At 34.4% G+C, this 25,000-nt stretch overlaps 3 protein-coding genes, 2 long non-coding RNA genes and 1 pseudogene across 6 annotated transcripts; 4 read left to right on the top strand and 2 right to left on the bottom strand.

Annotated features, from left to right (window-relative positions):
• Window positions 1–35: 35 nt before the first annotated feature.
• Window positions 36–3,985, top strand: LOC105833251 (squamous cell carcinoma antigen recognized by T-cells 3). Its single transcript, XM_012674834.3, has 6 exons — window positions 36–575; window positions 659–852; window positions 950–1,824; window positions 1,909–2,539; window positions 2,735–2,882; window positions 3,035–3,985. The coding sequence occupies exons 1-6, from the start codon at window positions 131–133 to the stop codon at window positions 3,469–3,471; spliced, it is 2,730 nt and encodes a 909-aa protein (XP_012530288.2). The 5' UTR covers window positions 36–130; the 3' UTR covers window positions 3,472–3,985.
• LOC105833240 lies at window positions 3,958–17,753 on the bottom strand (annotated as a pseudogene).
• Window positions 4,610–9,447, top strand: LOC114254704. The gene is made up of 4 exons (XR_004964173.1): window positions 4,610–4,831; window positions 5,203–5,392; window positions 5,469–6,003; window positions 8,306–9,447. It is a non-coding gene; the product is annotated as an uncharacterized LOC114254704 (long non-coding RNA).
• LOC114254705 lies at window positions 11,598–16,532 on the top strand. The gene is made up of 2 exons (XR_003626032.2): window positions 11,598–11,921; window positions 12,222–16,532. It is a non-coding gene; the product is annotated as an uncharacterized LOC114254705 (long non-coding RNA).
• Window positions 17,754–17,963: 210 nt separating the features above from the next.
• Window positions 17,964–19,718, top strand: LOC105833252 (vacuolar protein sorting-associated protein 37B). Its single transcript, XM_012674835.3, has 4 exons — window positions 17,964–18,289; window positions 18,513–18,684; window positions 18,760–18,842; window positions 18,899–19,718. The coding sequence occupies exons 1-4, from the start codon at window positions 18,158–18,160 to the stop codon at window positions 19,160–19,162; spliced, it is 651 nt and encodes a 216-aa protein (XP_012530289.1). The 5' UTR covers window positions 17,964–18,157; the 3' UTR covers window positions 19,163–19,718.
• Window positions 19,580–24,317, bottom strand: LOC105833241 (dnaJ homolog subfamily C member 30, mitochondrial). Of its 2 annotated transcripts, XM_012674836.3 has the most exons (6): window positions 24,047–24,299; window positions 23,743–23,947; window positions 22,819–23,406; window positions 22,496–22,720; window positions 20,625–21,366; window positions 19,580–20,468 (listed from the first exon to the last, which is right to left on the bottom strand). In XM_012674836.3, the coding sequence occupies exon 6, from the start codon at window positions 20,348–20,350 to the stop codon at window positions 19,721–19,723; it is 630 nt and encodes a 209-aa protein (XP_012530290.1). In that variant the 5' UTR covers window positions 20,351–20,468; window positions 20,625–21,366; window positions 22,496–22,720; window positions 22,819–23,406; window positions 23,743–23,947; window positions 24,047–24,299; the 3' UTR covers window positions 19,580–19,720. The 2 variants fall into 2 exon arrangements, 1 of the variants encoding a protein (XP_012530290.1); XR_003626027.2 differs by lacking the exon at window positions 19,580–20,468 and having other exon boundaries at window positions 20,819–21,366; window positions 24,047–24,317.
• Between the last annotated feature and the right edge of the window lie 683 nt (window positions 24,318–25,000).

Here is a 25,000-nt window from a genome sequence, read left to right as displayed (position 1 = left end):
GGCGAACAGAGAAAAACACGAAAATATAACCTTCAACTCGTGGCGGCAGATCACGGCAGATCAACAATTTTGAAGTCGGAGCGATTTTGTGAACTTAATCCGCTGTTTGCAAGGTCGATTCACGAAGAAAATGGACGAGGAGATGGATACTTTGAACGAGGAAGCTTCTCTTGGAGAAACGCCAGATGAGGAAGAGATGGTTATGAGCGAAACGGAGGAGACAGCCGACAAGGAAGCAGTGGAGATTGAATCCGAGAACGATGATGATGATGATGATGATGATGATGATGATGACAATGACGAGGATGTTAACGAAGCGGAGGTAAAAGCTCTGGAAGCTTCCCTGTCGACGAACCCGTATGACTATACTAGTCACGTAGCCTTGATCAACAAATTGCACACGATGGGCGACCTCGACCGCCTGCGAGCCGCCAGGAATAATATGAGCAATGTTTATCCGCTGACCCCAGAGCTCTGGCTCGTTTGGATAAACGACGAGATCAACTTGGCGACTACCGACGAGCAGAAATCCGAAATAGTCGAGTTATGCGAGCGAGCTTTGAAGGATTACGTATGTAAGTCTTTTCTCAGTTGTCTCCGATTGTAGGTTTGAGACGATTATTCATGCGGATAAGATCATTGCGATATGTACTTTCAGCTGTGGAAATATGGTTGGAGTATCTGCAGTTCAGTATTGGATACATAGGCAGAGATGAGGAAAGTATAGAAAAAGTTCGTCAACTCTTTGAACGTGCGCTGACTGTTGTTGGAACACATATCACGAAAGGGGCAATAATATGGGAAGCTTATCGTGAATATGAGAATGTGATACTCAGTTCTCTATTGCCATTGGTAAGAGTTTGAGTAGAGACAGTTGAATAGATACAAATTCTTCCATGGATATTGCCTATTTTTCTTTTTTCCTATACAATTATTTTTTAATTTTTAGGAAATCAATACTAAAGATACAAGAAAGCAGGCTCAATTGGAACGCATTGTCAGTCTATTTAAACGTCAATTATCTCATCCTCTTTTAGACATGGATAAGACATACGAGGAATATCAATTATGGTTTACACAGTACAGTACAGAAATGGAACCTGATAGATCCATTTTAAAATACTATGAACGGAATTTTGAAAAATTAAAGTCATACCTTCCTTATGAAGAGAAACTTATCTCTGCGCAAGGTCAAAGTGAATTGCTTGATGCTTACAAAGGATATTTATTGTACATAAAACAAAAGAATCCAGATCTTGTTAAAATTCTATATGAAAGGGCAATAATTGATCTAAGCATAGAGGCATCCATTTGGTTGGATTATCTCACTTATCTAGAAAATGAATCACGACTTGAGCATGTATTAAATTCAATTTATCAAAGAGCGTCAAGGAACATTCCTTGGTGCTCAACAGTTTGGCAAAAGTGGATAAGATCGTATGAGTATTGGGACAAACATATATCGGAAATACAAACGATATTTGAGAATGCTTTAGCCATTGGTTTTTCAACGGCTGATGATTATCGCAATCTATGGATTACATATCTTGAGTGTTTGCGGCGGAAAATGGCGCAATATCCCAAGAATGAAAGGGAAACACATGTAGAGGTTGTACGTAAAACATTTAACAGAGCATGTGAGCATCTGGCAAAGTATTTTGGCCTGGATGGCGATCCCAATTGCGTTATTTTGCAATTTTGGGCAAGATTTGAAGCAATTTATGCACATAATATGGAACAAACTAGACGGTTGTGGGCTGACATTCTTTCACAAGAGCATTCTGCATCAGCTTCTTACTGGTTGGAATATATAGCACTAGAAAAGTAATTACATTTAAATAATGATAATTTTTCTATTCAATAATTTATATTTAACTCTGTTTTGATTTTTCAATAATTTATTTATAGATATTATGGAGATTCAAAGCATCTAAGGAAACTGTATCAGAAAGCTTTGAATGCCACACAAGATTGGCCAGAAAGTATAGCAAATTCATGGATAGATTTTGAACGTGATAAAGGAACTTTAGAGCAAATGGAATTTTGTGAAGCGAAAACGAAGGAGAAACTTGATCAAATTATGATAGAAAGACAAAAAGCACAAGTTTTTTCTCAAAGTGAATCGTCTACACAAGATAAGAAAACAAGTAAGAGAAAGGTGGATGAAGGTGGAAAATGGAAAAATTTAGGAAGTTCTCCACCGAAAATGGTGAAAACTGACGTGCGAGTAAAACCAAAATTACGAGAAAGTAAATTAAATATTGACAGCGAAACGGTAAATGATCGAGAGAAGTTAAAACCAAAAGTCGCTCCACCACCTGGTTATAAAATGACCGAGGATAAAGATACAGATGATAAAGATAGTCAGCATGAGGTAGACGATAATATTACAGTTTTTGTGAGTAATTTAGATTATACAACGACCGAAGACGAAGTAAGAGAGGCTCTAAGATCTGTTGGACCGATAACATTATTCAGAATGGTTACAGATTACAAAGGACGTAGCAAAGGATTCTGCTATGTACAATTAAGTAGCGTAGTACGTATACTTTATATTGCTTAACAAATAAACAAAAATTTAAATAAAAATGCGATTTTTAGAGGGGAAAGTAAAACAATCGTTGAAAATAGACGCGTATAAATGATCATGCTACACATTTAATTTAATATGATTTTCAAATTTTTAAACATTTAAGTAAAGATATAAAATATTTAATTACTTACTATTTTACAGGAAGCTGTGAAACAAGCTTTAAAATTAGATAGAACGCCTGTAAAAGGACGTCCTATGTATGTTTCAAAGTGCGAGTCTAACAAGAGTACCAGAGGTTCATCATTTAAATATAGTTGTACACTTGAAAAGAACAAACTCTTCGTTAAAGGTATGTTTATGTAAATCATGCAATAATTGTAAAATTGTTTTTTTTTTACACAACTCTCTGCTTAGATTATATATTGTTAAATTATATATTCTCAAATTTTCCCAATAATTTTCTGATAATATCACGTTTACACATCTAATATTATATTTAAGGACTTCCACTTACGACGACAAAAGAGGAGTTGGAAGAGATATTTAAAGTCCATGGAGACCTGAAAGAAGTTCGCCTAGTTACTTACCGTAATGGTCACTCAAAGGGCTTGGCCTATGTTGAGTATCACGACGAAGCGACTGCTGCAAAAGCTCTTTTGAGCACGGATGGTATGAAGATTCAGGACAAAATAATCAGCGTTGCGATAAGTCAACCACCTGATCGTAAAAAAACTCAAATAGAAGAAACAATGGAACAGACAAAGTCGCTAGGCGGATCGTCAACGAGCCGTACAGCATTTGGTGTGCCCAAGACTTTATTGTCTATGATTCCTCGTAATGTTAAAACAAGTAGCAGCAATGGCAGTGCAGCTCCAGATAAAAATGCACAATCGATGAGTAATCAGGATTTCAGGAATATGCTTCTCAATAAAAAATAACTTGCATCATATAATCATATCTTTTCACGGTTATCTATTAATGTCACATTAATTTTAAAACTTATATTGGTTATGCCGGTATAAAATGTGAAAACTTATATGTTAGTAATACTATGTGAATGAATCTACTGTTAAAGATTCATCTGGCAAAAGTGCGTTGTGTTACGATATACATGTGGCGTTAAAAAATTAAATGTGCAGTAACTACAAAATACTATACGTTAAAAATTTTAACGTATAAATTGTACTGAATTATGTATTTATATTTTGGTACTCTATTTTTCAAACTTTTTCTACACATATGTAAACATAGGTCATTTTTTAATAAAAGATCTTATGTTCTAGGATAACCTAGGAGATGCCACAATCCATAGAGATAGACAATTACATAATTCAGTATTAGTTGATTTAAACTGTTGGTACAAATCACTTTCCATTTCATATTAAGATGTATATAAAGGAAAAAATATATCACAAGATAAGTGATTATATAAAATAAATACTTTTAATACATATATATATAAAATTATTGATGTATATATACAAGAAAGAGTATGTGCTGAGTATGAAGATATATCGCTTGAAATACAGTCTGTTCTTGACCGAACGTTATTTACGCGTCTGCGTCATGTTCGAATGTCAGGCTTTAGAGTTAGGACAAAATGTACTTCATATGATGATATCACACGTCCATTGAATCGGAAAAATCCTTTCGAGCTATCTATTTTCCAGAATGCAATACTGTTAATTTAATACAGAATTCTACAGCTGAAGCTGAGTGTTCGATACGTGATGATGTCTTTTGTGCCTCGGCGGGGCAACTGGTGGTGGGGTCTCCTGCACCAGGAGCCTCCTCGCCATGAGCCACTTTTTGGCTCTACCGGCGTGATAGTAGTACGTGTAAAGCAATGCCATAGCGGCCAGCACCACCAACAGGCACGTACCAGCGATGACAATGCTGAACAACCAATACGGCCCGGATTTCGGCAACGGGCTCGCATCCGTCGGCAATCTGTCCGTGGGTGTAAAGCTGGTGGTTGGCTGCTTCGGTAGTCTTGGTGGTAACGTCACCTCGTTGTCACCAATGACGATATCGGCACAAGCTCGAAACTCTTCCTGAGGACCACATCCCACCGCTCCTAAACATCCATGTGACTTTGTAAAAATTTGACGTTTTGCGAAATTCTATCCGAAATTTTACTTAATTTTGTCCTATAATAAAAATTGTTTTCAGATATTCAGCTTATCCTAAAATTATAACGAATTATTAGTGTGCCAATTATTTACATGGAGTAAATGCGCTTTGCCTTACTAAATGAAGCCATCAAATAAAAGCCATGGCGATATTATGCAAGAAGAGGTGAAATTCTTGAGTCATTCTTATTATGTAGGATAAAGTAATAGCACTTTCTATTACTCCGATAGAATTGTAATGACGTATGGCAGGATTATTGATTGTTACGTCACATATGTATGGTATTTAAAATTAAAATATACAAGTTAAGAATATAAAATAAAAGTCTTGAAAAAGTATTTAGATTACTTGCGTTACAGCAAAATAATCCTATCATGGTCTTGCATCTCTCGCGCGAGAATTTTATATACCGTCATTGTGTATAAGGGATTGTCCCAGATCGTCTTTCATTTGTGAACTCTGACCCACTTTGAGTTTATTCTGTTACCATTTTCTCTGTTACCGTTATAAATTTAACAATACTTTATTTTTTCCAGAGCTTACACGCGCTTAATAACAGATAGCGTCTTTAAAGCTACAGCAGTTTGTAATATATATTTTACATTGTGACGTCGCATATGCATTCCGTAATCGAATACATACCTGTACCATTGCCACAGTCACCCCAGTTATTCCCTGCGATATATCGCCACTGGAAGACGCATTGGGCGCAGGTCAAATCCTCTGGTAATTTGTAATAGCCTTCGAAGACCCGGTTGCCGGGACCAGGGTAATAACGAGTGGATCCATTTTCGGCGTGCAGCAGGTGTTGGTCCAGGCATTCCTGGGTGACTTCTCGGTCACGATAGGTCATGGCGCAGGTGCGGAACTCGAAGTAACCGTGATGGTTCGCCGTCAGCTCCACGCGGACAGGTATGACCGATCCGGTCCGATAACGCCGGACAATCACGCCGTTCCCATACTTGCCGCCCGTCTCGTGAACACGTGGCTAAAAAAAAAAAGCATAAAATGGAAACTAGAATATTTGCTGCACGTATTTTCTTTTCACGTTATATTCACTATATTCATTATATTTATTACATTATGTATTTCTTATGTATTATACTGTTAGAATATTTCTCTTTCGGGGCATCATTTATATGTAACCAGGAAGAGAATAACATGAATATTGAGAGAGAAAGAGGAAAACAGATTTCACTTCTGTTTCGGGCTACTTTCGTCCGTATCCGATATCAAGTGTACGTATCAAGGCCAAGCATCCCGCATAAAACGTCCCGCAACGAAATGCGAACGGCAGATTACAGGGACACGAGACTGGCTCACGGAAGTAATGAAAGGTACGAGATTAGTAATCGCCGTCATTTTCTTCTTTCTTTTTTAAACGTGCACGAATTCTGCAGCCTATCCCGTGCATAATCAAAGCGAAAGCACAATTCTAGGTCTATAATTTTCTATGTTGTAACTCGATGATTTAATTGGTGATTAAATCCAGAGAGAACGAAATCTATTGTTTAACATCCTACTTGAATAAAGGTATCTTTCAACAATCTGTAATTCGAGATAAAATTCTGCATTTTAACTCTTGTACAAAAAATATTTAGAATTAAAAAGAATTAGATTTATAGACAATTAAAAGATCATACACTTTTCTGCTTCTTTTTCTTTCACATACACCTGGAAAGAACAATTTTGCTGAAATAAATATCTTGGAAAATTTTTAACTAGATATAGATTTAGCTAAAAATGAATGAAAAAACTTTTATCGGATTATTAAAATAATTATAAAGGATATTAAAGTATAATGAGCACTGCTGCAAATTGTTTTAAAATTCCAACAACCAGTTTGCATTCTACATAGTTATTTTCTAACAAATGATCCAACAAAATTATTTTCAGGTGCTACCAGTTAAATTTTTAACAAAACGGTTCATTGTGCATGATTTCGTTGTGTGCTCGAGTTCATGATTCATTAAAGCAAACAATGTATCAATAATCGTTCACGATTGCAAAGCCGCTCTATTATGCAGCGAGGAGAATAATTACGTCTTTCTCTTGTGTCACGAGCCATTGAACGTCGTTTAATTCAGAGTAATAAACCGCGCTTCGCAGCAAAGTGCATTTCACTTTCATTAGGGATAGAAAGGGAGAAATGAACAAATGTCTAATAGTAGCGTCGAAAATGTTGTTAGCATAGCCGGTAGCACTTTCCTTCGAAACGTGAAAACGCCTGATGAAAGTTTTTCCCGGTTAAGAATTATGAGAATTAGACAATCAACAATCGCGAGTCGACCGAATAATTATTTCGTGTTAATCATGCTATTTATTCCATCGGAACATTTGCTTCGAGCTCTGACACTCGCTTTCTCATCCGAGTGACTTTTTTTCCCCGTGTAAATTTCGGTTTTATGTCGTCAATATTTAGATCGCAGGTAAAAGAATCGCTCCACAAGATCTCCCACATTCGTACCATATAATTTTGGAAAAAACGTGTCGGCATTACGGCGGTATTGTGTGGTACTCCACGGTCAACGGAGCGAAGAATCGCGCGTAATGGTGTGTGGTCGGTGTTGCAAGAGGAAACGTCGGCAAGTAACTGTATGTGTAGCCCTGGCCTATCATCTTTGACTCGCTAAAAACTACCTTTGCTGACTTTTCATTGTCACTCATTACAATCAAGTCTGGCGGATCCATATTAATGGGCAAGGCCGCATTGTGCGACGAAAGAGAGACCTGTATTAAAGCATAGCGTTGATACTATATGTTGACTCTAAGCTTCTTGTTTCGGAAAACAAACAGAATTCGCTAATGCGTGCCAATTTATAATTTTCTCTAACGTTCGATTTTTTAGGAAGACTCACCGTTGGAGAATCCCAGGGATCGCCGCAGACGCCGCATTTCCCTTTGTTCCGTTGCCACTGCCGGGTGAAGCCGCCGCAATAGCACTCGTGGTCGTTGTAATCGTGAGGTGTGTCGAAGCCGTACCTCCACATGGAGGCCCTCGAGGGTGGCTCTATCAGTCTTCCATGGGCAGAGACCCTTCTAACGACTAGCAGGCTTACGATTAATGTTAGACCAAGCGCGAGGAGACGCATGTCGGTCACGGAAACGAGCCGGCCTCTGTAAAAGATCGTCGAGTTGTCAGTTAAATGTCAAACGAACGATCGCCAGTGCAATGCAATCGTGACGCGATTTGTATGTGTACTCGGACGTCGCGCATTTGAATTAGAAATTTTTTTTTTTTCATTGTGCCGTGGATCGTTAGATGTACCCGCACCAATGATTCACGCTACATTAACGTCGTTCGAAGCTATGCTAATCACTTTATCTGAAGGCAAGAGAATGCATCGTTTCCTTTAATAATTACTTTATTATATCTTATGCATCAATCTGTTTCGCACCCGTACTCAACATCAGTTGTTACATTTAGCAGACTTTTATTGCTACACGTTTGATTTTAATATTATGCGTTCTGACATACATACACACAATTGATTACATCAATCTGTTATTATTTCAAGCAAAGCAGAATTAATTCGCAGTGTTTCGAATACTGTTACAGGCAAAACAAAATTAATATGCTACTCTTTCAACATTGTTACGGGCAAAAGAGTAATGATTAATACAGCAATGTGTTTGCAGATGAACAACCACATATGGAAATAACCGAGCGGAGGTTTGATGACCTCTCTCAACGCGCGCCACTATCGAGCGTTTCGCTCGAAAAGTAACGGAGGATAACGCACACGCGAATTACAACGACAACGATTAGCGGCACGAAAGTCGGCGCAGCGTACCTTAGAGATCACAAGAATGAGAATTAATCAAGGTCAAAAGTGGAGTTTCCACATTTTCCGTCCGTAATACGAACGCCGTGGAGTATTTTTTACGCTGGACGTAAGCATGAACTTCATTACTTAATCGATATCGCCGTCTGCACGCCCGACCAATACTAAAAGGAGTCACGAAACTGCATAAAGTTGGCGTTTAAATGTCGACATTCGAAAGCTACGCGAAAGAGAAAGAGAGATACAATGACGAAGGGAACCACTGAACCGGTTATTACACCGACACTCCACGCGCATGATATCCCAGATATCGTGAGATAAATTCGTCAAGGTAAAAACCTAGAAAACGTATAAATATGTTTAATCGAGATAAGGATACGAATAGTTGTAGGTTGAAAAAAAAGAAAATTAATTATGATCCTTTGCTACATTCTCCCGCAAGGACTCTCATCTTAGATTTAAATAGTTCGCTTTTAATCATTTATGTATGTTGATATAATTCCTCTTTACTCCATCACGGAAACATTCGCGAATATTTCAAGATAGAAACGTAAATGTATACCTAAAAAATGTAATATTCAATATTAAAAAAGATGTGGCGAATGTGGGCGGCCTTCCGTGACATCCTTGACGTGAAAATTTTTTATCTTGGATTTAAATAACGAATCCGGTTTTAATTCTCGTGAAAATATTAATAATAAGATAAAGTAAAGATAAAATAGAATTGAATTTCTTGTTCAAATTTTAAATGTGTCTTCAAATCTGGAAACTAGTCGCTAGTTATAAAATTGCTTTCCTTGCTTTCTTCATAAAATCAGACATTTATTATTGTGTGTAAACAATCAAGCATTGTGAGATAATGAAAGTAAATAATAAAGCATATGTGAATCTGTGAACAAAGAGAGAAGTGCAGAGAAAATTCAGCAACTCTATAATTTTTAATGATTTAATGCATCTTTCACCAATATGTATGTCAATAAAAAAATTCTAAAGTTATGGATCCTTTAACGTTAATTTTTCCACAACGGAATTGCCAAGAGTTCTCTAATAATTAATGAATAAAAATGAAAAATACTTTTCTCGAGACAGTAACTATGACAAAATGTAAAAAGATTATGGTTTCAGTAATTCGATGATAAGTGATAAGATAAGAATTATTCTACAGAGAACTTGATATGAACAACAGAAACGTTATTTAAACCTTTATTTAACAGCGATTTTTCTAACTTATTAATAGATTAACTATTCCTCGTGCTTACCTGTTCGTGGGAAAGAAGCGAAGGCTCCGCTTTCCGGCGGCACTACTCTCGCATCGGCCACGATAGTGAGTCAGACCCGTGCGGCGAACAGGGGCCCGGACCTCGGAACCGGTCGCTAGACGACTGAACCCGACTTGGGACTCGAGGGACCAAGCGAGCACTCCGACCGTTCGGCGGTGTGGGAGTAGGTTATTAGAACGAGGCGTTTGTCCACATTCACGGCACGCTCCGGCGAAGGTGATACAGATGGTCCTAAGCGTTTTTTTTTACCGTTGAGATTCACGAGTTTAAATCACCATTTGGCACTTTCAAAAGTATGCAGTTTTCTTATTAGACGCTTATATTAAGAATCTTTTTTGCAATTATGTACAATGTATATCAGCATTCGGAATTGTTACGAGATTATAAATTGTTTAATTTATTTCCATTTATTTTAATTTCGTTTTTCACTCTTTTTATTTATTTCAGAGATATTTTGATCAAATACTTAGAATTATATTTAGAAAAATTTATTTAGAAATTAGATCTAAAATAATTCATTACCAAGATATTTTATATTGCAACGACTCACTAATAATTAACAAACTGTAATTAATAATACTACTTCTGAAATTCAAACATCAGGATATAAAATTTTGCTATTTAATTTTCTAGAATACACTAGCTGCATAAATTGGAAACTGCCTTAGGCACGTCCCGACATGCTCGATGAAACGTTCAGGTGAAAACTGAGTTCAGCGATCGATAGCTTCTTTCTATAACAAACCATGGAATTATAAGATAATATAATGTATAAAGTAAAAGAAAGAATTGGCAATGACATACTCTTTTCAACATATCTGAAAAATCTACCTTAGAAAAAGATCTGATTTTTTTATGAATTATTGAAATATTGATCTTTTGATAATCTCAATAAGTTTCTGAAGAGGCGACAAGAGAGGACCACCTTAATCGGCATACGATTCCTAGCTGGGATGTTAGGAGATTAGAATTTTTCACACATATACCGTCTATAATTAGCATCCAGTTGACACGCATCTCACGCGTCTAGGCCATTAGGTGGATAGGAATAATAGACGAGGAGGAGGTTCTTCCATTTCTCAATGAAAGACCAGTGCCTTTCACGGACTTCTCTTCCTGTCACGTCGCCACAACGAAAGCGTTCACGCACGCATATGCGCCCGTCGTGTTTCGATCTGCACTTTCGCGAGACACCGTTTGAAACGAGACGGAAAATGTTTCCAGCATTTCGCACTATGCGACGAAGCCAGCAAAGCGGCAAGACCACCAAGGAGGAAGATACAAATCGTGTAGACGCGTCGTGTCCACTCTCGCTCCTTCCCGCAGGATTCTCTATTCTAGTTTCCGGCCAGCAACTCGACACGCTTCTCGAACATCCGCTTCCTGCTTTTGTAGGCGCTCAGAAATTTCATCACTACACAGCGGTCCAACGTTATTGCCTAAAATATTTTTTTATAGAAGACGTAGACAATAATAATTTCCAATTTTCCAAATCATCTTTTGTGAGTTATATCATGCTTATAACTATAATATTCATTTTATAACATTCATATATCAGTTATAATTATATATTTTATAATTATAATATTTATTTACATTTACACTTATAATTATAAGGATATTTAGACATTTTTACCTATGACTTATTATCCTTTCGAAGAATTGTAGATCACGTATTTCGTTGGATTGGAAGGTAGTCGAGCGACACGGGATGAATATTGCAATCCGCGGCGCACAGCTCATCGTTGCGCGTGGATACATCTGTATCACAACCGGAATAAGAATACTTTCCCACGGACAACAGTGGAAATTGAGCGGAAAGCGCCGCCCGCTGTAACGGCCCGCCGAAGTGCAAATGTCCTGAAAAGAGGAAGTGCGAGGACCTTTTCTCGCCGGGATTGCCCGTTCTACAGTGATTTCTATAAATTTCTAATCGACGAGCAGATCCGCACGGCTCACCACTGATACGCTCTTCGAACGTACATTCGACACGCGGAAATTATTGCCAGCTAATTTTTTTCTCGCTATTCAATTAACTACGCGAACTGGCGGACTAAAACATCTTGGAAAGTCCTAGACGATTTTGAAACTTTTAATTATATTTATATTGATGCATAACAATCTCTCGCAAACTGGAGTTTTAATTGCCCGACGCAACAGATTTTCCACGAAAAAAAAGCGCGCATTATGGTGAGTCACCAGAAATTTTAATTTAAAATTTTATTACGAAAGCATAATGTTAAGAGTTAGAAAGCAGTAGTGTCGCTAATGACAACTTTCCTCGACATTTCCGTTAAGGGAAAAAATTCTAAATTAGCCAGGAGCCATAATTAAAAAGGCGCCCAGTAATTCCGGGACACTCTGTAATATCTGGTTAATTATAATTGTAATTAATGACAATTCGTTAGAGGAAGCTTTGCATGCCTATGCGATTGGTCAAGTTCGCGATGCACGGGCATTAATATTCATCGATCGAACCTAATGTTGCAGGAAGATCGTCACGAGTGCGCATTGAATGCACATTGTGTGAACGCTGTTGTCTATCGGCCCTAACGCGAGAAGAGAATTCCGCCGTAGGTGAGGTCTACAACCTTCGCTCCTATTTGAAGTCTTTCCTTGATCCGCGCGCGGAATAACCGGTCTTCGCTCGGGTCCACCTACGAGGTCAAATCCAACTTGCAACATCTCTCGCGTGCAGCATATTTCCTAGGACGGATCATTGTATCCGAATGTATGCGCTCTAGTTGATGAATCGGACAAACCGGGGGACAAATACTTTTGTTTTTTGTAGTGAAAGGCTTCTGACGGTTTTTTTCTATCTGGCGAATCTTTCCTTATTCCCTTCTTTCCGAGAGAGTGTGTGTGTGTTCAAAATAGTCCGAGCTCTTTGAGAAGCACTCCGTAGGCGTTACGTGGGAAAATAAGTAATTGATTAGGCTCCTGCTTGATTCATCTGACTGCGTACGTGACATTTTAAGCAAGGTCTACCTTCTCTAGTCAAAGTGAAACAGAAATTTGCGATTTTTTCCTCGCAAAAAAATGCAAAAAATTATGTATCGCTTATTCTATTCAAACCATAATTATATTGGGATCGTAATAGTAGAAAATAATAGACTCTCAGAAGATTGTTAAGTAATAACAATTTATTATGTAATAATACGATAAATACCTAAAAAGATACAGTTTTCGTTTTCACAGGTTGTAATTTTAATACTTGTTAATATACATTGAAATTTTGAGCAATTGCATATAGATTATTAATTGAATAATAATTGATCATTTTAATATTTTTGTATCTCGCAATTGCACGTACACTCTATTCCAGTACGTTAAGTGATTATAACGCGAATAAATTCATTTAAATAAAAATTTTGAAATAATAAATTGTGTTCAAATATATATTATAATATATATTATAATAATTATAATTATGAATATATAAATATACATATATTATATTTTTTACATGTTGAATATCTTCTAAAGAATGTAATGATATTTACTATTTTCTATCCGTGAACATCTTCAATTAAATTCCAAAATACTGTAAATCAATATGTCGAACAATACCCATTTCGATTTACGATCTTAACTGTACTGGAATTATAATTGTACAATAGATATATTTCTGATTTTAGTGAATAAATTGAACAATGTACTATCAAATAATTAATTGTACCTATACGTGCAGCATGCAATGAATATAATGGTTGTACGCATTAGTTATTAGCAAATATGTGTACAAGATGTTTATTTCAGGAACATATACGTAAAATCACATGTAAACAGAAGTATTTACATATACTGAAGGTGATATACATTTGCATCTCTCGAGCATACCAAAATTTGTATCATAAGAAATTTTTTGTTTTTTAGAAAGTAATTTTTAATTTTGGAAAAATAAGATCTTGAATATCAGATGACTTCTAGAGTAAAAACATACAATAAACCTAAATCTAATGTGAGATATTACAAGAACCAGTTACCTTAAAAATTTCTTGTTTAATTTATATAATCACTTACGTCGATTATTTGTTTTAATAAAAGGCAGTCATGAATCTTGGAAATGTGATAAAAATTGTCGTATATTGTGTTCAAAAAGAGATTTAAACATGTGATATGTGTAGATTTCGGAAAGAAACAAATCGGGAGCAATTTCTTTCCGGCGAAACGAATGAGCATTTATTGTTAATTGACCAAAATTTTGGCACATTTTTAATGTGTTTCAGACCATTTTTCTCTTAAAACTATTTTATGTCATTATATTATTAACAAACAATAGGCTATCTAAACGGCTTAACAAGTTATATAATATTGAAGGATAAAATTGAGGGTGCGTAATCACTTAATAAAATCGTAATTAATTAAAAATTGCGCATTATGTGTCTCTACATTACTTTAAAGAGATGGTAATATGTATCAAATTAAGTTGTATTGAAAAATAGTGAATGCGTAAGATTCCAGTGCTAGAGGGGATACATATTCTCTCTCTCTATTCCGTAATATGTATCTAATATTTTGGATAAAAGTTATGAGAGATTGTACGACGATTAACTTGTATTACGATTAACAAGCGGAGTGCAAAAGTTAACATTCCTCCTATTTTTGATGCTAGGTATGTCCTTGATTAATCGCAATATAAAAAGTCGATCCTAGTAAATAATGCGAGTCACTGAGTATCACAATGTTCTCTCTCGACGTAAATAGTATTGACTTCGAGGAGTTTCCTACGAGACACATCAAATGCATGTAAAAGAAAACATATATAAATCAATAGCAATTTTTTGATTATGAAACTCAGTTACTCCATTTGTGATAATTTGTCTTACATTAAATTACTCCATTTATCAATGATAAATAAAGATGATAGCGCTGCTGAGATCCGCACAGTGAACCGATATATTGGTAGAAATAATATTACATATTACAATATTCATGTTTAACATGAGATAGTTTATTATGCACAAGCATTTTCTGAATAAAAAAAAGAGAAGACACTTTTTTCCGATTCATCAGACTTCTCGAAAGTACATTAGAGTAAGTTATAGTTACAGATTAATGTATAATAGTCGTACATCTAATTCCGAGATATTAAATGCGCATCTATGAGATCTTAAGGCAATAGTGTTTTCCATTCTCTCCATTTTTCAATGCTAGTTTATACATTTTTACTCCCCGCGTTCATACTACATTCATTTTCTGTAAATTAGAAAATATTGAAAACACTCCATATTATAAGAGAGAACACTAAGCGTGCTAAGAACCCATAAGCATTTGTGTGTATTCAAAAATCTGTGAGAGTTTTCAGAATTTCTGTTACAGTTGTCCATAATGTGCTTTTCAGTTAAGTATGTGTATATATGTATATCTTACTATATAAATTGCATCCAGGAAAAATTTATTAATTTTATGCAAAAGAAAATAAATAATTGTATATGCATCTATTAAAGCCATATATAATAATTAACTTATTTATATTAATATATTTTAGTTCACTGATTTGAAGAACCTATTCACATTTTGCCTGCACTTTAAACAGATTTTATCTTAAAATATAAACGCGACAGACAAACATTCTATATTTTTATTTAAATAATATATAATATTCTATATTTCTGATTTAAACATACAAAAATATTTTATATTTAAGCAATTTAATTTTTTTATATTATATAAAATAAGAAAGTGCTAAGCTACGCACGTCACTAAATAATACGTGCCAGTGAATTATACTTATTGTTAGTCACTTTTATAATGAAAGATTAATTTATTCTGTATCACAATAATGATAAATAAAAATACAGATGCAAATATATTGATTATCGGGCCTTAATCGATGTAAATGCCACACATAAGCATGATATTATATCATGTGTAAACTCATTTAATTATATAATAATTGTGTGTAATATAGACGTTAACAATAGTATCGAATAATAATATAGAATGTTATACTATAACCATTTAACATTGCTTTACATTTTTGAGGTGCTGAAATTTCTCGAGAATTTGCCAAAATGAATATTTTTGAAAGTGTAAATATTTAACTTGCCTAAAGCTAGATGTGTATACGCACAAAGATGATCATGCTAAGCTTGTATTTTCTAATCCCAGTGTCTCATAAAGCTTTTTGATTGGAAAATAAATTTTTTCGTAACCATTGTCCTCAAAATGGTGTGGAAATATATATACAGATAAATCTAATGATAATGAAAAATACACAAATGTCGCTCTTTAGCCATTCAGTTGATGCACTACTAAAAAGATTTTATATCATCATTCAAAGATCAAACGTATTGTTACGTATTGTCCATTAACGTGATTGAATAACAAACAGGGCTCTGTGTGTAATATAGACAATGTTAATTCAAATATGAAAGATTATTTCGATATTATACTTTCAACATATCAGCATACCTATATTGGCCCCATCGCCACACTTAAGGCAAAATAAGTTATTTGTCGAGAATACCCTTAGAGTTTGGAATGCCAATTCTATTTTTCAGCCCATCTCAATTTCCATGTCTTAAAAATTGTCTAATATTCAGAAACAATATTATAGAATATAATAAATATAATTTTGAATTTACTATAATAAAATTTGGATTCTGAATTCCTTCAGCAAATGTTAAGTTATATTTCAACCACTCAGATTTTCGTTTCTCTCCGAGTTATGGGTCGTATCGCTGTTTGCAATTTATTGTACTGTATTACGAGTATAAACAAAAAGTTCCACTGAACTGGTGATTACTTAAATTTCAACTCGCATCTCGTGAAAAATACGCGCATTAAAAAAAAAAAGAGAAAAAAGGTATTGGAACCATACAATAAATCTTGCTCTTATTTCAGTTGCGGTGACTTGTTCCCTACAATCTTGTTGCGCAATAAATTAAAGTGTCCGTGCACCTGTGTAAGCTGAGCTCTAAGTGAATTAGAAAGCTGTTTTTGTAACTGTTGAACCTCCAAAATTTCTTGACGGAGATTTTGATAATCTTTCGTAACCTGATGGACAGAATGTAATAGCCGAAGCACAGACATCTGGGAAGCACAAAATGAAAAGCTGATTTGATGATTGAAGGTCCGAAAACATCGCAAACAGTAAAAAGTGCATACGAAATAATTCACGAAAACGTGATGTCACACAGGACATATTGTAATGCTAAGTAAAACGGATCACCCTGGCTTTAAGCAGGAATTGTCCGACAAACGCAATAAACATCATGGTTTATTTAGTACACTGTCACATAGGACTGTACAGACATGATACATTTGTTCCTTTCAATTATACTTTTTACAGTTATTTTCTTTCTGCTTTTGTCTAGCATTTTGTAATCATAAAATATGCAGATTATCACAGATCAATTGTCAACTTTTCTTTGACAAATTTAAAATTTACTTTTGCCAAGTACATTTTTAGTTTTCTGATCTTGAATGAGGTCTTTATTAAGAACTATAAAGGAGAATTCTAATTTTTCATGATTAAACTTCTAATGTTCAGTAGCCTGATTTATTTTGTATTGAGCAAATTGTACAAGGTACAGCTAAAAGGAACAATGTGATCAAACAATAATATGCGATTGATACGTGATCAAGTAATTTCTACTGATAAAAGCGGAAAAGCGAATTCCTACCTCGTCCTCCGGGTCCTCGAAGGCCTTCTCAAACTCGTCTATCTGCCATGCAATCATGTCCAGCTTTCCGTCGGCTTTCTGTACCTGAAGCATGAGAAAACAAAGTAAATTTGACAGGCAAGCAAAACGTTAGACGTTTCACAAACAGACAACACCGCGATCGTTACATCGTCGTTTGAATCGTAAATTAATCTCTCACGTAGGAAATACGATGATATATACTCACACTCTCCTCGAGATGTCCGATCGCGGATTCCATATTTTACTTTCTTGGCGTAATCAGCTTCGTCCAAGATTGAGAAAATAACTCCGGGATTCCCGGGGCGTTCAGGAGAGCAGCCGTTAATGTGCCGAGACTGTCGAAGATCGATTTGTCTGGTTTGAAAAGCTGAAAAATAATTGTATATTCTGCCGTGTAACGGCAGCACTATCCACTGAATGGGATACGAGATTAATTTGGGTTTGAATCTCTGCTGTGTTAGTGAAGATTCGAATCTAGTTAGCGGAAACTCAAAATTGTCGACTGTTAATGTTATAAATATGTAGAGTATAATTTGATCATTTTACTATCGAGATGGCATTGTAAATAAAACCTTCCTTCTCGACCTCTTCGGAAAGTTGACGAAGTGCTTCGGAACAATCGAAATACCCGAAATACTTCAGGAAGTTCAGAGAGTATTTGGTCTTTATTGCAAATGTGTGTTTCTCAGAACTTTTGCTTTTAGATTAAGAAAAAAAGAAGGAAGAGATCCAAAACAACGATCGCTGTCTTGTATGTAAATTAGTATTTAAGCGATGTACAAATCAAATCAGGAACCAGATATACCTGCAGCATTGGGTTTGTTGTCTCATCTGGATAACGATGAGCTGAAAGAATTGTTAAATGACGACGGGAAATTTGAAGATATCGTGAAAGATATAAAACAGGTAGGACGGATACACAAAAAATAGCAATATTACTTATATGTCAAATACAAAAGAAAGCTATAAATATATACCACTTATATTTAAAAGTTTCATAGATTCTCCTAAATACATATCTTTTCCTTTGTGTACAGTCATTAGCTTGTAAAAAAGGTATATATTATACATCAATTATGCATTGTTTGTATTATTAAAATAAAACCATCTTGATGTAATAAAATATTAGTTTAAGGATTTTGAAACTGAAAAGGAGATGTTAATGGCAAGCAATAGATCTTTGGCAGAGTTTAATTTGGCCAAACAACCTGAATTGGAAGATGGCAAACAGGTCTTGAAGGAACTAAGCGAACAGGCCAATCAATTGTGCACCAGTGTCAAGAATAAGTTAGATGAAATGCGTAAGTTGTGCATATCGATAATACTTAATAGAAAGGAGAGATTCATTAAGCTTAAAGCTATATGTATATTCGCAGGTGATAAATCTGGTACAATGACTGTCGATACTGCACTTGACTTACTGCAAGCAGCAGCTGCTGAGATTGAAGAAGAATCAGAGGTAAAAATTTTCATTAGCTTTTCGACAAGGTAACTTAATTCTAATCTTTTTAATAGGGAATAGCAGAGAAGTTTTTAGCTGGTGATATTGAAGTAGACGAATTCCTGGACCAATTCCTGTCGCGAAGAAAATTGATGCACCTACGTAAAGTGAAAGTGGATAAATTGCGAGAGTTGATAAGGAAGGGTCATTCAAACAGCACCCCTGGCTATCCAATTGCTTCAAATTTTCCTGGATTAGCTCCCTCAATACCATATCCAACTGGGCCTGTAGCTATGCCGATGCCATTGCCAGGATTGCCAGTTTATAGACCATATTAATGTAAAGTCATATATTTATTTGTTTCTATTTGTTTCTTTGGTCGTAACACGCAACAAGTATTCAAAGCTGAGAAATTCAACTGAAGAAACATCAAAGTTGGAATGACATTCACACATCTTCTGCACATTAATTTTTTACTATTTTTTTATATTAGTCAATTTATGCTGCATAATGTATGTCATGCAGTATAAAAGTTGTATATTATTACAATTTATCCGAGTCTTTATACACCTGTTGATAACAGACAATACTTCAGAACATTAATTATCTCTGAAATATTGTCTATGCTCCATTTGCGAGATAGATTTCTATATTTGAATATACATACAAATGCAGTTACCTGCATGCTTGTTAATAGCAACTTCTATCATAGTATGTAGGAATTGTTTTCTTTTTAAAGAATGTACGAAATGATATTGTCATTCTTCATGATCTATTTAATGTTGTCCTTTTACTTTACTAGTAACGATAGGTGAGCATAAAAATAACATTTGTACATTCATGTGAAAACATATATACAAATTTATACTATTCCAATAAATAAACGTGGACTAATTTCAAGTATCTTTACTTTCTCTCTCTCTTTTACGTCTCGGCACATCAGGATTCTCCCGCAGGATGTAAGTAATCATTATTAGAGTGAGGAAGAACACTGCAATTTCCATGAACCGAGGATTGTCTTTAGAACCACCTCGCATCTCCTCCGTCTTCTTCTGATACTCGTATGCCTGTCTCCTCATCCGTGTCGCATGCATTTGCTGTCCGTAATGCGCCTGTGTCCATGCATCAAAATTATAAATCTTTGACGACCCTGAGTAAACCTTATCCCTGTAATTGGACATGGGTTCCTCAACGGTAGTACTCGACATCGGCTGCCGACGCACTAGGATACTTCGGTCGTAAATCCTACGCTGCTCGTGGTTGCTGAGCACTTCATACGCATCAGAGATATCTTGAAACCTTTGCTTGGCATACTCGGTCTTGTTTTTGTCAGGATGAAATTGGAGGGTCAATTTGTAGTACGCTGACTTTACCTCGTTCTGGGTGGCGTGCGGCGTTATGTTCAATGTGTCATAATGGTTCTTCATCCTGGGGCCCTGCTTCATCGAGTAGAATCGCGTTAATTGTGACTTCGCAGAGTGCAGCATATTAGATTTGAACGAGAATCGCATGAAGGTTGTAGGCATATTAAGAATCAGGTACTAAAAGATGTGAGTGAGTTTCATTCTAACAATTCTCCTTTTTTTTCTTCCTTTATTAAAGATTATTTCGATAAAACCCGTAGTAGCTCGTAAAACGATCTTTCTGAAATGATACATATTAGTGAAAAATTTCCTTGTCAAGGAGAATCAATCGTTGTTAGATTGCACACGGCACTATTTCAGACAATAATTCTTTTGCTTCAAATTACAGATTATTCTGTCACGTTAATTGTCTATAATATCTATATTAATAACTTACGATGTAATGCCCTACGGTTCATATTGAGGTTATGTAAAACCGTCATGAACCGTCACGAGCAAGGATTAAAAGCAGCAGTGACGCCACAGTGTGTGAATTTCGCAACCATTGGGATGAAGTTAAACTTGAGAACAGCCACCGCGGCCGATGAAGGTATTCATATACATTTTAATAAATGTAATAAAATTAAGTTATTTTTTAGATTATCTAGATAATTTTATAGAGATAACAGCAAATATTATAATACTTATGTTACAAGACTACAAGCATTGAATAATTCATAATTTAAAGATAGAAAACTGATAATAAAATATATTTTTAAAATTAAATTTCAAACAAATTTGATGTGTTTATAATCAAAGTTGTTTTTATTTTTACATATTATGCAAAAGTATTTTTAAATGTCGAATAAATCTTACAGCAGTATATTGAGACAATATACATTTAGTAACATCAAAGTTTTGGCACTGCCTCCTAGATAAGAAATGAGTAAATGCGTTAATTTCTGTAAGGAACATGTTCCTGTTTCTTCAAAAGCGCTAAAATGACATTGCCAAGATTTGCTAAAGACTTTGTTGATTTTTTGTGTCTACCATTCTGACAGGTTCTTTAGTCTTCAAACAATTTAAACGTTCAAATTCAGCTAAGTCGATTAAATTCAAATTTTCTATTGATACTTCTCGTTTTGTAGTGTATGTACCAATCAATTGTATTTTTTTCCACTAAATGAGATTTAGATGATCTAAAATGTAAAATATTATATATTATTATGCATATTATATATTCTAAATTAAATTCTAAGTTAACTTATATTATAAAGAATTGAGTTTGTTTCGAACATAATTATTCAATAATAAATGAAAACCTAATGAAATTCTTTTTACTATTCTAAGGTATTGGGACAACAACAAAGTCGGATTTATTATAACAATACATAATTAATATCTTTTGCAGCATAATGCTGTTTTGCATATTTTGAATAATGTGATCAAAACATCATATTTTTATCATTGATTATTATGATTCCACAAATTTAATTCACAGTTAATTCATGTACATTGAAACTTTGCGCAGTGAATCCGGTTTTTCTTTTAGACTCATAACTTTTGGTCTATTAAAAAATTTTAAATATAATATATATTTATTAAATCTTATCGCTAAGTTTTTTATAGCTCCTATGCTTTCTTAAAACCAAATGCACATAATTTATGCAAATTAAAATTTAATACGTCAAACATATATATTTATAATTAGAATAAAATTTATAGTTGCATCACATTTTTTAAAATCAACGGAAATCAAATTTTCCTTACAAAATTTTAATGAATCTGCGATGGATCTACTTAATAATTGTGTCACAAGCTTTACTTTCATTTTTTGTCTAAAAAAATTAATAAGTTGTTTTTACAATTTATTTGCTAAATGAAGATTTTCAGTTTCTGGGAGTTTATGCAACTTAATAATAAAATTATAATCACCATTTTCATCGATCATATTTTTTTTATCAAACGTATTTCGAATTAACTTTGCCATGTGAGTTGGATCAGATAATACTTGTATAGTATTATTTACTATTTTAAAACTAGTTTTCATATTTTGTAAATTCAGTGTACATCCTAGCAAATTTGCTATTACAAAATTATTTTAGCAACCATCAAAAGTTAAACTTATTGCACTGATATTACAATCTAAGAGTGCTTTCAAACATGATGTAACTAAATTCTATTTTTGTGTCCCATTAAGTCCGTTTATAAAATAGTATCCTACTAAACATTTCCACGTATCATTTATAATAACAATCATGAAAGACAACAAGAGTTTCTAGTGCAATATTTCTATCTTGATCTACTGAAATTCCAAAATCTACATACCCATAATATTTATTATCATCAAATTCTATTTTTTTATTTATGGCCATTTCATCCATTATTAACGAGCATACAATCCGATCAGATGATTTTGCTTTTGCTTGATCATTTTTAGTGCTTCTGTAGATAATCCTAGCAATACGTTAATAGTTGAATACCATTTGCTAAGTGTTTTAGGATGTGGTAAAGTATTGTAGAATTTTCTTCTCACATAATCATATGCCTTCCCTGAGAAAAAGTAAAATGTTATCACGAATTTTCTGATTCTCTCTTCATATTATTTATATTATTTTATGAGTAAAACTTTTGGTAGTTTTTTAAATAACCTGTTAAGTATTTAATTGCTTATTTGGTCTAAATTCATGCATTAATGTGTCATCAGATATAAGATTTTTTTTACTAAGTTCTGATATTATTGATTTTAATTTAGATATTCGTTTTTTCTGCTTCCAATTTTTCTTTTGTAAGTTTCTAATCAGAGCCGACTTTTCAACAAGTAATTGTCCCATCAATATAATTTTCTTCTTTAATACAATCTTTCTCGGTGTATCGCTTGGTAAAATGTTGAATGAAACATTATTTTTAAAATTAAGTGGCAGCAACTCTTCATTATTAGATATAATATCAGTTAATTTTTGATCATCTGATGTATTTATTGGTAAGAGATCATTCACTTCACTATCAATTGACTTTTCTGCCATGTCATTATCTTCATTGGAACATATTGTTGCAGCATCTGCTGATATGTTTACAACAGATGTTTCACAATTATTTGAAGAAATTGATTTCTCCACTATTTCATTATTTATGGAATCCATCGCTGTAGCATCTATTGACACATCTGGTACAATATTTGCAGCAAATGTTTCATTCTCTGAAGGTGCAGTTGTAATAACTTTAGTAAAAGTGTCTTCCTGTAAGAGATAAATTATTTGTATATTATAGCTGCGTTCAGGGATAATACTAATGTGTTATCAGCATCAATCTATCTTCATTGTTCATTAAAAGTAGAACAAGGATAAATTGATGCTGATAGCATCTCTCAGAAAGCATCTATTGTGTATAATAGTGTTTAGACAATAAGGACTGCATTATGATATTTATTGTCGTTAATGAAAGTCTATAATGTATGTAATATTAACTATAAATTTTTAGTAGTGATAATTTGAATACAGTCTATTATATACATAAATATATGTGTGTGTATGCAAACACAAATGTTTATTTTGAATTTTATTTTCTATACTTACATATTTTGAATATTTTGCTCTTGAAATGTATATTGTAGGCACAGAGAATGGTTTTAATCTCATTTTCACACGTGATGTTTTGTCAAAACATGAATCTTCAAAGTGTTGTGAGCAGAGCATAGTACACTTAAAATTTGTATTTGATTCCTTTCCCTTATTTACGAAACTGATCCAGGCATTCCTTTGGCTTTCGTTTTTTGGAAACCTGTCCCTCGTAAAAATTATCAGATTCTATAATTTTAATGCTATACAAAAAAGATAATCTTCAAAATATTAAATTCTTTTTATTATATTAAGTACAAACCAATGAAATGTTATTCCATAATTTCGAGCTTTTCCGGTCACGCCACACGCTTTACAATATACCATTTTATAATTTTCTTTTTTCAATGTTTTTTTTTATTCTTCAAAGTTATACACGTATAACATGGCATTCATACACATGGAAGCACACTATAGAAAACATGTGGTCTGTTCTTTCTAGTTGCACTGTTGCAATAAGTTAGAATGAGAAAAAATATACTTGTCTCACTTTAACTTATTACACCAGTGTAATAGTGTAACTAAAAAGAACAAGCCAATGCTGATGCGCATGTCATAAAAGTGGCTACTTAAGATGGCTGCTGTGTCGACTAGCGCTATAGACCTTATAGATATGGACCGGCAATTGCCTACAGTTTGTGTATAGAAAACGGTGTCCAGAAGAGGTGCGAGAGAGAAACAGACTTTTTAGTACTTCTTTCCCTAAAGTTACCGGAAATAACTATCGCGCATGTTAGCACACATGCATACATATGTATATACATATATATATACACACACATAAGTTAAAACATGTGACCAAAACGTATCCAATCATTGGATTTCAATGTATAATATGTACAAGCATGCGCGAAACATATTTCCGGACTCTTTAGAGAGAGAAGTATGGACACGGTTTTGCTTGGTATTGCCAGTTCATATCTATAAGGTGTATGACTAGCGCCGACTATAGATTACAATTAAAGTGTCTTTTCACGCTGACGCTTGACATTTTCAGCGTCAAAAGATATCACGTGACTAAAAGTAAAGATACCCATTCGTCATTTTTAGTCACGTGATGTCTTTTGACGCTGAAAATGAACGCGGTCAAGCATCAGCATGAAAAGGCACCTTTACGTACTGCGGCTAGCAGCCACACGACGCAGCAAGGAATGAAATTCCCTAAACCCGGACGTTCACACCATCCTTGTCAGTGCGATCGACTGGTGGTGGCGAC

This window comes from Monomorium pharaonis, chromosome 7, assembly GCF_013373865.1.
Source record: "Monomorium pharaonis isolate MP-MQ-018 chromosome 7, ASM1337386v2, whole genome shotgun sequence".
Lineage (NCBI taxonomy): Eukaryota > Metazoa > Arthropoda > Insecta > Hymenoptera > Formicidae > Monomorium > Monomorium pharaonis.
Note: the sequence above shows the minus strand (reverse complement) of the source record. Positions and strands in the feature narration are given on the sequence as shown.